This window comes from Larus michahellis, chromosome 2, assembly GCF_964199755.1.
Source record: "Larus michahellis chromosome 2, bLarMic1.1, whole genome shotgun sequence".
Taxonomy (NCBI): domain Eukaryota; kingdom Metazoa; phylum Chordata; class Aves; order Charadriiformes; family Laridae; genus Larus; species Larus michahellis.
The window spans coordinates 40,088,582-40,103,631 of record NC_133897.1 but is presented as its reverse complement, the minus strand read 5'-3'; the positions used below and the strand labels follow the sequence as shown (position 1 = coordinate 40,103,631).

Below are 15,050 nucleotides of genomic sequence, written 5' to 3'. Positions count from 1 at the left end.
TGTTTTAATAATTTTAGAGTTTATTTGAGACAGCTACTAAAGACGGTGAAATGCCTCATTATGTTGCATCACAAAAGACGCTAGTAAGATATATTGGAGCTTGCTTAAAGCTCAAGAAAATCAGGATACTGGTTTTTGTGTGGGTTGTGAGAAATTTTAATAATCTTGTCATTAAAATGCTAATAATTTTTCAAGTGTTCATGAAATATTGAACCCTTGTGTGTATGCTTCTTCTGACATACTCTTCTTTCTTCCATTTTACTTCTGTTTAGAAATGGAGATTTTACAAACCTCTTTAACATATTGTAGGTCTTGTACTCTTCCTTTGCCCGACTTTCGTCTTGAGAAAGATGAAGAGCAGGGCTGAGCACTGTTCGTGAAACCTCAGGGCAGACTGATGATCCAGTTACAGTTGCCAACCTAACACAGATTAAAAAAAATGGGAGCATGTCATATAAAGTGCGTTTTTTATCTGTGGAGATTTGATCTTCGGTGCTTATTTTTCCAGTACCTGAATCAAATTAATCAATGGATAACTGTTTGCAACAGTTTCAGTTTTAACTGACTTGGCTTTTTTAGGGGAGAAGAAGTGTCTGCTTGGTGTTTCTGATCATGTTCCTTTTCTAAGTGTTCCTAGAAAGTTTTGGATTTGTCGGTGAAGGACTGACAATCATTGGAGCACAGTCTTGGAGTTATTACTGGGATGCTGTGCCAGCTGGACCAGAACAGTCTTCTGGGCTGTTAGGTTTGACAGAGTCTGTGTGCAGGAAGGAGGGGGTCGGTCTTTGCTTCAGTCATTGCCTCTCGCTCTGTCTCCTTTCATTCTACTTCAACTCAACTTGTTTTCATGACGTGGAGGAGGAAAGGAACTTGATCCTTTAGGCAGTTGGACACATAGTCATATGGTAAATCATTTTATTTGGATAATGTTAAATAATGTTTAAATGGATTGCTTATTTAAATATAACTGGTGATATCATCATATCTATGTAAGAGACTGATGTATATTAAAGAACATTGTTCAGAATTTTGATTGCAAAACAAATATAACAAGTCTTTAGAAGTATTCTTAATCTAGCAGCACCCACAATTCATGGAGCAGTGTGAAAGCAGGCAAGGGAGATGCTGTCTTACCTAAAACCATTTATAGAAAACCAGCAACTGAGATTTTATGTGCTATATTGCTTACTTTCGCTGTATTTCTTCATTTTCAGCTTTCCTGAAATGCAGTATTTTCAGCAAGAGAATGTGAGGAAGATTCTTACAGATGTTCTGTTCTGCTACGCCAGAGAAAATGAGCAGTTGCTTTATAAACAGGTAATGAAAATACTGTACAGGTGGCATTCATTGACTCAACATCTTCTATATGGTTTGACAATAATGTAGTTCTGTTGTATCCAAAGTTGTATCATAATGCTAAAGTAATCAAAGAGCTGCTTGTCAGCTGGATAGTAAGAAAAGTAAGCTCATTGAATAACATATGCTTTTTCCTCATAAGGCAGTCCCTCAAATTGTTTTCTTTAAGGTTGCTAAGTTGTCTAGCTTCAAATTTCTTAATAAACATCTTCAGTGTTTAAGAAAGAAAAAGAAAGGTTTTCCGTGCTTAAGTGAAGAAAGAAAAGAAAGTATGCAGCAGGATTAAAGATGGTACTGAACAGACAAAGAACATAAATAGTGAATTCTGAAATTTAGGCAAACTTAGTATTTTAAGTTTTATGTAATATTCTAAGTTCTTCCTCAAAGTACTGAAGCCATGTGGTACACTAGCAAATGGATCCTTTATCTAACCTTGTAGCATCCAAATACAATGCAGCTGACAAATGCCTCTTGACTGAAGGAGAAGGGTGCTACAAATACCACTTTTACAGTGTTACCTGAAGGAGAGCCTGCTCAAACCATTTTTGATAAAATGGTAGAAAGCCTTAAAGCTATGCATCCATATGGGATGCAGGCTCAATTAATTTAACCTGTGTTCTGAACGTTTCAAAGTGAGTATAAGCTTGACACGAAATTAATGTAGCAAGACCAATGCACAGAGTTATCGACATAAGTATATTTGTATTTGTTTCTCCAGACTATTAACTGTAGGGTGAGTAGGGACTGACAGACTGAGGGACACGGTGTGCGTGGACAAAGGATAAGCTGTAGAGCAGCAAATTTCACATAGGCACAAAAAAATTCATGACAAAAATACAGAGGTTCAGTAAACGTGAACATTTTTAAAAGACACTCTATGTTTCAGGCATGGTCTGTGACCACCCACCCTGTCGTCAAACCAGGAAATTAGTGGTGTTCTGTGAAAAGAACACATATGAGTCGAAGAAGCAGTTACTTCTGAAGAACTGTCTTACAGATTATATAAAAAATCAAATATATAGTTATCAAACGTATCAAATCTCCATCAGCTGGTTATTTCTCATGTTTGACAGACCGTGAAAAAGGAATATTCTTGCATGATTAAAAGAAAAAATGAGATTTGTGAGGTGTATTTTAAAGGGCACTGCTAAAGAAAACACTTCAGCAGTATTCAGCCTCCCATTTCTAGTGAATATAGGCCAGAGTACTGATGATGGGAAAATGGAAGAACACATTCCAGCTAATTTAGCCTATCATTTATTGAACAAGAAGTATTATTTTACTCTTTGATATGACTTAAAAGGACTTAATTACCCTCTGCTCATATTTAAAATCCTCTTGATTCCTTACCACGAAATAATACCTTTCTACATAAGGATGGAATATTTAGCCAGATCAAATTTAAAAAAAAAAAAAAAAAAGCCCTGAGTTTCATCACAAGCTGTTAAAGCTATTATTTTCTACTAGGTGACACCCCGTTTAACATAGACCATATTGTTAATAGTTATGGGATTTTATTGAATTAATGAGACTGTTATCATGTAGTAGAATGTCTTGCTGAGTTAATTGAAACTGCAGAGATTATATAAATGGTATTAATGAACTTTGACTGCCTGATGCCTCAGCTTTAATAAAGACTGCTTGGTGGGCTAAATGAACATAGGCAGATAAAAGAACAGGTTCAATTTTGCGAGCCTACAGGCTGTTGACAAAGAAAACTTCTTTACCTCTGTTTTCAACTGGTGTTGCATCAGTAGTGCAGTAATTTCAGGATGGGATTGCCACAGGACTAAAAGGAGAGGTGAAGTGAGAAAACAGGAAAAAAGATTGCATCTTGAAGAACTGTTGATTTAACCTCTCTGAAGCGTGTTCAGTGCCTCGCTCAAGCCTCGTGGTGCCATGCCAACTCCACAAAACAGCAAATGATTGTGGGTTTTCTCCCTTTTGGGGACATGTGTCACTTTTATTAGGAGCTTTTCTTTTTTCTTACCTCATTTCAAAATGGTGGGTTTGTTTGGGTTTTTTTTACATAAATGTTCCTGTTAGCTCATTAGTAACAATCCTGCTTTTTTTGTCTCCATGTCACTCTCTTTTTAGATAACATTTCTTCCATACCTATCAATACCCTTCTCTGAATTAGCTGATAGGAAGTAAAGTTTGTAGTGGCAACAGGATATCTTTTTTTCCTCTCTTTTAGCAAATACCTATGTTGCAGTCAACCTTCCTGTCCTACTTTTTTTATTGGTTCTGTTTTTACCACTGACTCAAGCCCCACTTGCCATAATAATTTCCACTACATCAAAGCCTAGTGTATGTTCTTGAAAATAATGAAGACTACCATTAATTCATCAATATCAGATCACCTCCAAGCTGCTCTCTCCACGGTGACCTGAACACAAAGCCCAAATGAAGGTGTTTGTCTTCATATTCAGTATCCATCATGGGACCGGTCTTCTTGTTCTCTCTGAGAATTCCTGTCTCATTTGTAGGACCGCATACAAGAGGTACATTTGCCATAACTATTATAATTCTTGGCCAATAAATGAAAACTTACACTTCTGTCTGTCAACATCGGTACAGAACCTGATGTTGCTCTTTCAAAATATTTGGGAAAAGTTCCTATTTCTTTGATAATTTGCATCCTCATAAATGTAAATAAAGTCTATCTGAAGTTTACAACGTTTTATTGAAACTATTACATAGCATCAGCATATAGTCTTACAAGAAGCAATCAATAATGTTTTTTTTAATATGCATATATGCATGAAACTTGTCTTTGTAGTAGGGTTTGTGCTGTTTTGACCAGCGTGAAGTAACATTTTGTTTGATGAGGAAAAAGATATTTCTGTCCCTAGTCAAATGGAGTAGAATGTTGCGAAGCTGTATTACAGATTTTAAAGACAGAATCCTCACTGGGATCATTGAATTTTTAAATAGCAGCTGTAAATATAAAATCTAAAGAGAATAGTATATTGTACTTAAGCATATGTAAAAATTACTCTTAGCATTCTTCTGTAAGAGTGGTGCCAAAATTCTGGTCCTAGTTACGCTGAAAAGAAATAGTGACAATTAAGGTAAATCACTAGGCTAACTATTGTTCGCTCATGATTTGATTGCCCTTAGAGAAGTCAATATAATTTTGAAATGGATTGATTCACTTTTCGTTGTAGAAATGCTCTGTTTCTGGTTTTCTTTCTAAACCATAGAATGTGTTATGAAATCAATATTTTGTTGTAGCTGGGAAGTGTCATAAAATTAGCTGAGCACTGTCAACTTATTTATTAACACTAAAGAGTTTTAGTAAACTGCAGCATTGAAAAAATATGTGTATGCATATTACACTGGTGGCTTTTCTTGCCAAACTAAAAATCTCTAAACATTTGAAGTACTCTTGTAACTGAAAGATCAGAGGTATCTTTTTGAAATCCTGATATTTCATCATCTGTTTGTTTTGTTTTTGTTGTATGTGGGCAGCCACATTATGATTCTACTTTATTATAAATTTGATATATTATTATGTTGGAAGAATGCATGATGTGCTTTTATCTTTTATAACTAATTCTTATTTTATGTCCTCTTTCTTTTTCTTCAGCTTACATGTTTACAGCTAAGGTGGTAGTTTTATTAGATAGTCAAGTTTTTGGCATTTCCATTTCTCTTATTTCTTGTTAGTATATCAGGGCGAATAAAAGATTAGACATGGAGCTGTTAATTAACTGAGGGCTGTGAGTATGTATGAAAGTACTACCCAAGTGATCTACAGTTTATTTAAATATTTTTGCCGCTTGTATTTATTGTCTAATCCTGGACCTATCTTCCCGTCTCTCCTATTCATTTCCCTCTTGGTATGACCATAAGACTTTCAGAAATCTAAAGTTGTTAATTTGAAATCTAACCCATAGTGTTGTGTTGGGAATTTTACATCAGCTCCTGAAATCAAGGGGCTACATTGGGTTTAATCTTTTTCTTTTTTTTCCTAATTGAGTTTCTGTTTAGCCTTCATCTTTCAAAGTAGTCCCTAAAGGTTCAGAAATAGGAAAAGAAAGAAAAACTCCAAACTTCAGTAGTTTTGTTGTCTTTGGTTTTGCCCAGTCAACTGACTGCTATTGATGCAACTCTTACAGCTTTTTGAGGCTATAAGTTATCTCAGTCCTGAAGAAATTAAAATAAAATTTCCTAGGATTTCAGTTAATAGCATACAGACAAATTTTCAAACCTCTTTTTTTTTTTTTCTTCAATATGGCTAGATATTGGAATTTCCTCTTACGAACAGATAAGATTCACTAACATGCATCCGAGTACACTCAAAATAGATCATCTAGAAAAGGCTTCCACATCTACCTCTCTGCTCAGTTTGGACCGCTTAAGGAAAATCCCCATTATTTCCAATAAAAGTTAAAGAGCTTTGGTAATTAACGGATCTGTTTGCAACATATGAAGCTGATAAGCTAACTTACTGGTATTGAATACTCCTCAAATGCTACACAGAATATCAAGTAATATACCAGCAAAGCAAGAGGGGAGCTGCACAAGCATTTGACTCTTGGAAAAGTGGAGAGCCTTCCTAGCTTGGAAATGCAAGCGTAAGAGTAGAACAGCTTCTCTCTGGGGACCCATGATTTGGCTCCCGGCAGCAACCTGAAATGCCTGTGAGCTTGATGGGCCAGCCCCAGTGCTCTTTTTGCCAACAGGATAGACAAGTTGGTCTTCCTGGCGTGCCTGTCTGCCCAGAGCAGGCACCTGGAGTTGGGACTGAGGCTGCACGTGGTGAAGCAGTTGCACCTTTGAACTGGAGCATTGCTGCCAGCACACTCTTCCTCCTGCACCAGGGCAAGGACTCCACCCAGAGCGAGACCCAGCAGGGGTAGCCTGGGCGCCTGGCACCAAGCCCTGGCTGTAGTTGTTGGTTTTGGGCGGAGGTCAGGAGTTGCCTCCCCTTGGAGTGATCCCTGTGTCCAGAGGCAGCCAGACAGGTCTCAACCTTTCATCCTACATCTCTTCCATCACTGAAGGGCTCCCCTCACTTCTGTATGGCTGACGCACATCCCAACCTGTAGGCTGTGTAGTTGCTACCTGCTGTCCTAGTCCACCACAGGGAGCCCAACTCCCCTGACATAACCAAATTCCCCAGATACCCCAAATACTCCTTTTCCCCGATCTAATCTGAGGACAGGGGCTGAACATCTGCTGAAGTTTCATTCTGTAGGCTGTAGTTTTACCTGCCAGTGCATTGCTGCTTGCCAGCTGGATTGATTGTGTCCTGAAGCGGTTGCTTCTGCTCCTGATAACAAATTGACAAGCCCCAGGTAAATCAAGGCAAATCAAGACTCCTGTTTTGTTCCTGGTGAGCTCCGGGTAAAAGCACTGATGGCTGGTGTGCTGCGTGGCCCAGCCGTGCTTCTAATGCCAGCACAAGTCCTCAACTACTCTTCCAATTCTGCATATTTCTGTATTTTTTTCTATATCTTAATATAGATTGCACATATAAGTAATAGTTTGTAAGGAAACAGTACCAGGTTTCCTATGCATTATGTTATAATAAGTTTATTTTTAATATTGAAATAATGACTTCAGGAAAAAAAAAGGTAGGTAAAAAACCCCACCATTTTATTTCTCATGTCCATAGGAATGTAAGTTTCATTTTCTGATTTCCCAAATAGCTATCCTTGTCTCTTCTAAAGGCTACTGCTATGCTAGTTTTGGAATGTTATCAAGTAAGAAATAATTTTAAATTTTGTAATTTGTCCCTATTGCGGATCTTTGTACTGTGGATCATGATTGTAATTATCATAAATAAAATTCATATTTATGAACATAGATCTTGGAGTAAACTGCCAGGTGCAGGGTTGACTACCATTGCCAATTTGTTGTCTGTTGTGTTAGAAAAAGGGAGAATAACTTGCTTCTGTATATTATAGAAGAATAAACACTTGGATTTAATCAGAATTTAAGATAAAAGCCATTGATTATGAAACCGTTCTGTTAAGAATGTAAATGTTCCTGCTTTTAGTTATTCTGCACCTATTATTGCTGTCTGCCTGGTGCTATGTTTTATGAACTATTATGTGACTGGAAAATCTTACTCTACTTTTGCTTTCTTTTATGTTTAGGGTATGCACGAACTTTTAGCTCCCATTGTCTTTATCCTGCATTGTGACCACCAAGCTTTTTCACATGCCAGTGAAGCTGCACAACCAAGGCAAGCATTGTGGTTTATTTGTATAGTATTAAAAACCTGCCTTCTTAAAAAAAATAAAAGAAGTTGGCTGGGCTGTAACTTATAAATATGTGTTCCTTAATTCTTTGTTTATAATTGATAAATTGGTATCAGAAATGGTCGCATCCTTGTGCTGTTATGGGAACGTCCTTTTTTCATCTTCCCTACCAGAGCTTCTGACAGGGGGATTAAAAGTGTAGACTTTGGCCCCTTTGCAGATATTAGCTGGCAAAAAAAGGGAAGACAGGAAACCTAAAGGGAAACCTTAATCAAAAAGCTTACATACCTACTGTTTTTCCTCATTCTTATTGCCAGAAATGGTTTCGTTTTTATCAATGCAGGGAGGAGGCAGATTAGAGAACTGCAGTCATAGAACAGACATGTTACCAACTCTCTTTCCTCGTATCTTAAAAGAGAAGAAAAATCAATGTAAACAAATTGTTGTGATTGATATTTCTTTCATCACCTGCAATGTTGTAGCTGCAATATCTGACTGTCCTTTGACTTGGTGGTAACATTAAGTCTAGCTATTGATCGTTTTGCTCAAATTGTGTGTGTGTGTACACACATAATCATACACGTGTATAAAATATTACAGCACACATGATTGTCTGTCAACCAAATTCAGATGCTCTTTTCCTTGCCCAATATGTAAAGCTTTTTTAAAAAAAAAAGAAACTAGTTGCCTTCTTGTATCACTTGTGATATTTAGGTCATTTCTTTTCATTTGTCTTTTTGCACTCTCTTTTGAAGTCCAGCAGTGAATAAAAGCCAATTTAATTATGTGTACTGGATAATATAACCTCTGTTAGCACCCCTTAACGTGATTGTCCAAAGGCAGTTAAGCGTAAGGATGGAGATTATTTACAAGTGTGTGTTTTTATTCAATGTCTGTCCTTCAATATCCTGAAATTACCTAGAAGATGCTCTTCAATGCTAAGTAACTTAAAATAACCGTGTGTTATGCACAGCATTCTGTTCCATCCTGACTGAAAAAGTAGAGCTAAGCAGCAAAGTAGATGGAAAAGAGGTGCTGTCACTGATTAATTGCTGTTAAAGTACAATAAAAATACAGGCTATTAAAACAAAATAAATTAATGTTTTGATACTGCATATTTGACCAGTAACCATATTTTTTTTGTTTGGGACAAACAGTGATAGATTGTGCAGCAATCAATTATTCTAGATCAAGCATATTCAAATAATACATTGTGACATTCAGTAATTTGTTATTTGGAATAATTAGATGGTTACTTCATTGTAGTGCAGACAAGGCAGCTAATTTGTTTTTGATCTTTATAAAAAGGAAAGACTTCATTTGTTCAATGGAGTTGCTCTTTTTAATTAAAAAGGCTAGTTTTCTCATTTGCACTTTATATGAAAGTTGGCTTATAAATACATAATAGTATATGCAGAACGCTGACCAAAAATAAACATTCACATTTGGATTGTTCACTGTTGCCTTTTTCAGCGAGGAAATGAAAGTTCTTTTGAATCCTGAATATCTGGAACATGATGCCTAGTAAGTTTTAACAACTTCCTTTACATTTAATTTGTTCTTATTTGTAATACATTATTTAACGTCAAATTTCTGGGTTTTTCCCCTTCAGTGCAATGTTCACACGTCTTATGAAAACTGCAGAACATTGGTTTTCAACTTTTGAACATGACAGTCAGAAGGTAAATATTGCTCTAAAATGTTGTGCAAACACAGATTCTCCTGTGTATGAGTGATGTTGGCGTGTAGCATTCAATAAAGGCCTGTCATAGACAATATCTGTGCCCCAAACCTGTGCAAATGTCATGTTAAATGCATATAGGCAATGTTTAACGTATGGAGACTTGAATTGTATTAAACTGTTTACAATATAAACAATTTGCTGTGAAAGCAAAACTTTGATCATAGCCTGTCTGTCACAGGTCAGGGTGCATCTTTCTCTGACTTCATCATTACATTTCCTTCCCTTTTTCCCTTCTTGACCTCAGGGTATTCAAACTGAGAGAATGTCTGTGCCATCAGATCTCCTGTGTAGCCATAGAGATGCCACTTTATTTAGTGTGTTGCTTCTTTCATGGAAAAGTTTTTTCTGTGTTCTGAGTTCAGTTCTATAGAATGCTTCTTTGCAGGGACCATCTAGAGACGGTCTAGGCCTTGCCTGTAAGCATTTTTCATGCATGGCATGAGGGACAATTCCTTCTGTCCATTTTGCCTCAATCAATTGCTCAAGATTTCCTTTGAGTACTTTTTTCCTGTCTCTTTCTGTGTTTACATTCTGGTTTTTTTTTTTCATTATGAAAAATGATTTATGTGATGGTGTGTATGTAGAAGGCTCTAGCAAAACATAGCCATATTACAGATGTCACCAAGACTTTCAGTGTATTATATCCTAACGGAGTTGTCCTCCAAACTTAGTTCCATCTCGAGTCACTTCATCATTTTTCACATAGACCATGGGGTGAGTATCTAGAGTTAACAAAAAATTAATAAGAATTTGGTTGGGTTTGGATATCCACATGTGTGCACCAAAACCTATGTTTGCAAACTGTAATTAGGGAGTACTAGGTTTGAGAGGAGGTTTTATCTGTCTGTTGAAGAAGAAGGTGTTCACCCAAGACTCACATAAAAGCTTCTATTTTCTTTAAATGTTTAAATGTATCTGTGTGTATATTTTATTCGACATGGAGCATTGGTGTCTTGGCCTAAGCTATGTACAGTTATAAATTACTATTTGGATTTGGGTTTTTACGTAATTCTCAGTAACTAAGGATAAAGTATATGAGATACAAATTTTATGAACTTATTACATAGTCACTTTTATTCCAACAACAAAGCTGTGAGACATGTTTCTCTGAGTGTAGCTTTTCAGAATTCAGTATTCAAATGTATTTGTTCCATTTTCTGTGACGGAGGCGATGAAGTCTGAGGTTGAATTTTATTCTGGGAAATAACTAGGTCTGCTTACAGTTTGACAGTGTTTGAGCAGAAGGTGAAAGTTTACATTGCCCTTTCCAGTCCTTTCGTGGCATAAAAAATTAACAATGCAAAGCGCATGGATTAATATCTAGTTGTTTGTTCTTGTTCTTTGCAAACATGTATAATCTTTAATAATCCTTTCTTGTACGTATGCCTTTTACAATCATGACTTTGAGGGTTGGCAACATAATAAAGTCTGAATCTTCACAAAGGAAGCAATGAAAGCATGTGCTCTGAGAGACATGTTACATTTTACAGCCTCTAACAGTTGGTTCCATTACTCCCAATTGCCATTAGAGGAGCTTCTCCAGCTACTCCGTTCCCTAGTGGTTAATGAGAGAAATCTGTCCGCGGTTTATACTTGTACTATGTCCTAGCCTCTCTTTACTGCTGTAGCATTTGTTTCCTAAGTGCATGAATATATAAATTGTACTAGTATCAACTGCCAGCCATTCCAGTGCGTGTTGTGGTAGGTAATGTTTTGTGGCAGGATTTGGTGACTCTGTTCCTAATACTTGATCGGAATTTTTCATCTGCATTTCACTGATACCCATATTTAAACTGTTCTTAGGGGTGAACCTGATGCTCTCCTGAAAGCGGTATAGCACATCTCCGAGCCGTCCCTCTTTTTGTTGTGAACCGCATCCCTTTGAGATTGATCATTTCTATTTCATGTTAGCAGTAGATGACTAAACCCATGCACTCAAATGTTTTCAAAGAAGCTCACAAAAGGAAAAAGGGTGGTTTGTCTCATGTGGCACCTTAGTATATAGTGAATATGGGCAGGAGCACATTATCACGTTGTCCACTTGGCTTCTGTGCTTTAGGCACAGGCACTGTGAGTCATTTCAAGTTAAAAATTTTGGCAGCTTGGTTGTATTAGTTTATTTGAGCATCTTTCTGTTTGGGCTGTTTCTTTCACACCAGCTGATGTGATTTTTTTGGAGGAATTTCAGCTGACTAAATGTATTGTCATTTTCTCAACCAAATTGCTTGAGAGGAGACAACAGACATATCATACACACTCCAGTCATCCACTGAGCTTTTTAGTGGAGTACACCAAATCAGGAGGCATGGACAGTCAAGGCATTGGTTATTGATTGCAGCTGCTGTCCCCACACATTCTGTAATGCTTTGAAGATTTCTGTTAATGGGGTTAATTTCTGAGATGATGAGGAGCTCCATTTTGATGGATACCATTTATTTATCTCATGCTTTTAAAAATGGCAGGCCAGCACGTATTATTTGATGCACTGAGCCATGTTGACAGTCAGTCTGAAAGTCAGCAATGTGTCAGTGCTGCATTACGCCAAAGTGCACAAACGCTGCAGGTGACAAATAATTCCAGTTTTGGCACTCCTCTCTAAGAAGAAGCTTGCATTAGTTTTGATGTTCGAAATTTTTTGACACTTGAGACAGTGCTTAAGAGTCTGTCTTCTAATTTTGTAAAGATGGCTTTAAACCCACAGACAACTAATGATGTAAAGGCTAATCTGGGTAACTAGCTAGTCTTCTCATATTACAAGTTCAACTAAGTATAAACATGCTAAGGTGGAGATTTCTATACAAGAATCTATGCCTATAATCGAGAAAAACTTAAAAATACAGATCTTTTGAGTCATCCAGTTTATGAGTGCATGCAGTGGTCAAGCTGAAGTCAAACTCAACTTGAATAAACCAGAATAAAGTTCATACCTCAGATGCATGCCAACTGGTGGAATGTGCACCGTATATGAATACATACAGGTCATATGAGGAGAGGCTGAGGGAGCTGGGCATGTTTAGCTTGGAGAAGAGGAGGCTGAGGGAAGACCTCATTGCCCTCTACAACTACCTGAAAGGAGGTTGGAGAGAGGTGGGTGTTGGCCTCTTCTCCCAGGTGAGTAATGACAGGACCAGAGGAAATGGTCTGAAGTTGCGGCAGGGGAGGTTTAGATTAGATATTAGGAAGAATTACTTTACTGGAAGAGTGGTCAGGCACTGGAACAGCCTGCCCAGGGAGGTGGTTGAGTCACTGTCCCTAGAGGTGTTTAAGAAACGTCTAGATTTGGCACTTCAGGGCACGCTCTAGTGGCAGAAATTGTAGGGGTTTGGGGTTTTTTTGTGTGTGTATGGTTGGACTCGATGATCTCAAAGGTCCTTTCCAACCATGAAGATTCTATGATTCTATGATTAGCTTCAAAGATAAATTGCTATGTTTATGCAAAAAATTACTATGGACTGGCATTTAGTGTTAAGGTAATGTTATCATATCGTACTGGAAGAGTGTTTTTCTATATAGATTGGAAGGTAGTAGATACCCTTTTTCGGTATTCTAACATGTGACCGACCAAGTGAATAATGAATTGGGTCTGAAACAATGATAGAACATAGTCATACAATGGAGAAACAAAATTCAGGGTAAAAAGAAGACTGCCCAATTTGGTAATAAAGAAGTTAATAGAATAATGAAAAAAGGAGGCAGGATAAATACCCTTCCCAAACGTACTTGCAACTGTGAAGAACTTCAGTTCTCCTTTCTTCGTTACTGAATATTAAAAACAATGTGTTTTTCACTACACTGAACGAAGTGAATTTGTCTTTTAACAGTTTAAGCTGTAGTGAAGTCTTCCGAAAGTATTAGCTGTTAACCTTGATAATGCTTCTCTGTCAATATGCTGAGCAAAAGGATAGAAAAACAATAACTATTTTTTAAAGTGAAGCTTTCAGGTCAGAGAGCCATGATGACAGATTGCAACAAAATCATTCCAAAATCTTCTCTTCTTACTGTTCCAGTTTTCCCTTTTTTATATCTTTAACATAGATCCTGACAGCTTAATTCTCCGTTTCCCTTTCACCAAGCTTTCTCTTGATAGGTTTGACTTGTTTTTTATTTCTCATCCTCCATTTTACATGTTTCCTATTCAGTGGGGTTCATTACTTGCTACATTTCTTTCTAGCATTCTGTCTCTTTTTCAATAATACTTCATTCTTTTACAAGAAGAACCAATTTAAAGCAGTATCAGGTTCAAGGATGCTAATGCTCCAGTAGTTTCCTTCCTCTGTTTTCACTTGGTGTGTTTCAAGTTCTAGATCATGACATAGTTTGCACAACCTTTAGGTCCAACCAGCTACCTTCTAGCCAGCAGGTTCATCTCACTGTTCTATTTCTTTTTTGTTTTAAAAGTTTTCTGATGCTTCATCAAAGTTGTGTAGATTTTGAGGTCCAGACACCCGATTTTCTGAGGAAGGGAAGCCTGTTTAGAAAGGATTGTTTGATAAGTTATTACCTATTTGGTATGCATTTTATTGTCCTCTGAGGGCATATATTCTCTAATAAGTTACCATTCATCTGCTTTGCTCTGTACTGACTCAGACTGATGGTATTAAAGCTAAAATAAAGCTGTCAACACTGTCAGAGAATGAAAAGTAAAGCACGCACATAAGAATTCACGTGCAGAACAAGGAGATGAGCCTTGGCACACCTGGGAAGGGGAATCCCGCAATACCTTCCACAGAAGTGGATAATTGAGATTCTTCTATTGCTGGAAAAGAAATGAGTTATTAATATTTTTAATGTTTATTTGGAAGCCAGTGACTACAACAAAACAAATCTCTTGTAGGCAATCCCTTTAGACAATAAGGCTTCATGGGATGTTCTTTTTCTCCCCCCTGTTTTCTATGTCTGCAGGAGAAAGATGTGATGATTACACCTATGCCATTTGCAAGGCCACAGGACTTAGGCCCATCTATTGCTATTGTAGCAAAGGTAAACCAAATTCAGGATCATCTGCTGAAGAAACACGATATTGAGCTGTATATGCATCTGAACCGACTGGAAATTGCTCCGCAGATTTATGGACTGTAAGTGTTTGCAAAGTATTATTTAATTGAATTGCTTCTGGTTTTATTTCATTATATTACAACATTTATTTCCTTAAATTTAGCATTAGAGGAATGGGGCTAAAAAGAAGTGCTTCTTAATCTCTTAGAACTTATTCAGTTGGCAGCACTACAGTAAAGGACACCCCCCTGTTGTATTTGTGACAATGACATTCCTAGTGCAGATAAAGTCTGTTCAGCTACATATTGGAGAACTTGACGAAGAGTCCCAGTGCAGTGAAGAAGTACATACTGAATTGAGTACATACTCTATCTGCGTTTTCTCTATAAGAAGAAATGGGATAATAGGACACAAACAAGGGGGAAAGGGGAAAATTATTAGCATTGAATGGTTTATTTACTGAATTTTATCACCAGTTCAGTATCAGTGAACTTTCCCCTATTGCAATAATGGGGTTTTGGATACTGGTAATACAGGTGTGGTGGAGTATGTTAAAAGTTAAGGCATGGAGATAATAAAGTGTCTGCGTGCGGAGTCAGTCCAGGTAGTCCTTTTTCCATTAAGCTGGCTCAGATCCAGGTGGTTGTGTATTGTGTGCCCCATTCCAGGGGGCCTTGTGGGGCCAGGTGTGACTTTGGATGTGGCCTTGTCCACGTGTTCATACAGCGTTGCGTCCAAAC

General features: G+C 37.3%; 1 protein-coding gene across 7 annotated transcripts in view; it reads left to right on the top strand.

The window, feature by feature from the left end:
- Positions 1 to 15,050, top strand: part of TBC1D5 (TBC1 domain family member 5) — a 320,349-nt gene that overhangs the window by 181,031 nt on the left and 124,268 nt on the right. For all 7 annotated transcript variants that reach the window (XM_074574990.1, XM_074574989.1, XM_074574987.1 and 4 more), the window contains 5 exons: positions 1,215 to 1,317; positions 7,467 to 7,555; positions 9,045 to 9,095; positions 9,184 to 9,253; positions 14,218 to 14,390. In XM_074574990.1, coding sequence (XP_074431091.1) covers positions 1,215 to 1,317; positions 7,467 to 7,555; positions 9,045 to 9,095; positions 9,184 to 9,253; positions 14,218 to 14,390 — 486 coding nt within the window. The remainder of the gene's footprint in view (positions 1 to 1,214; positions 1,318 to 7,466; positions 7,556 to 9,044; positions 9,096 to 9,183; positions 9,254 to 14,217; positions 14,391 to 15,050) is intronic.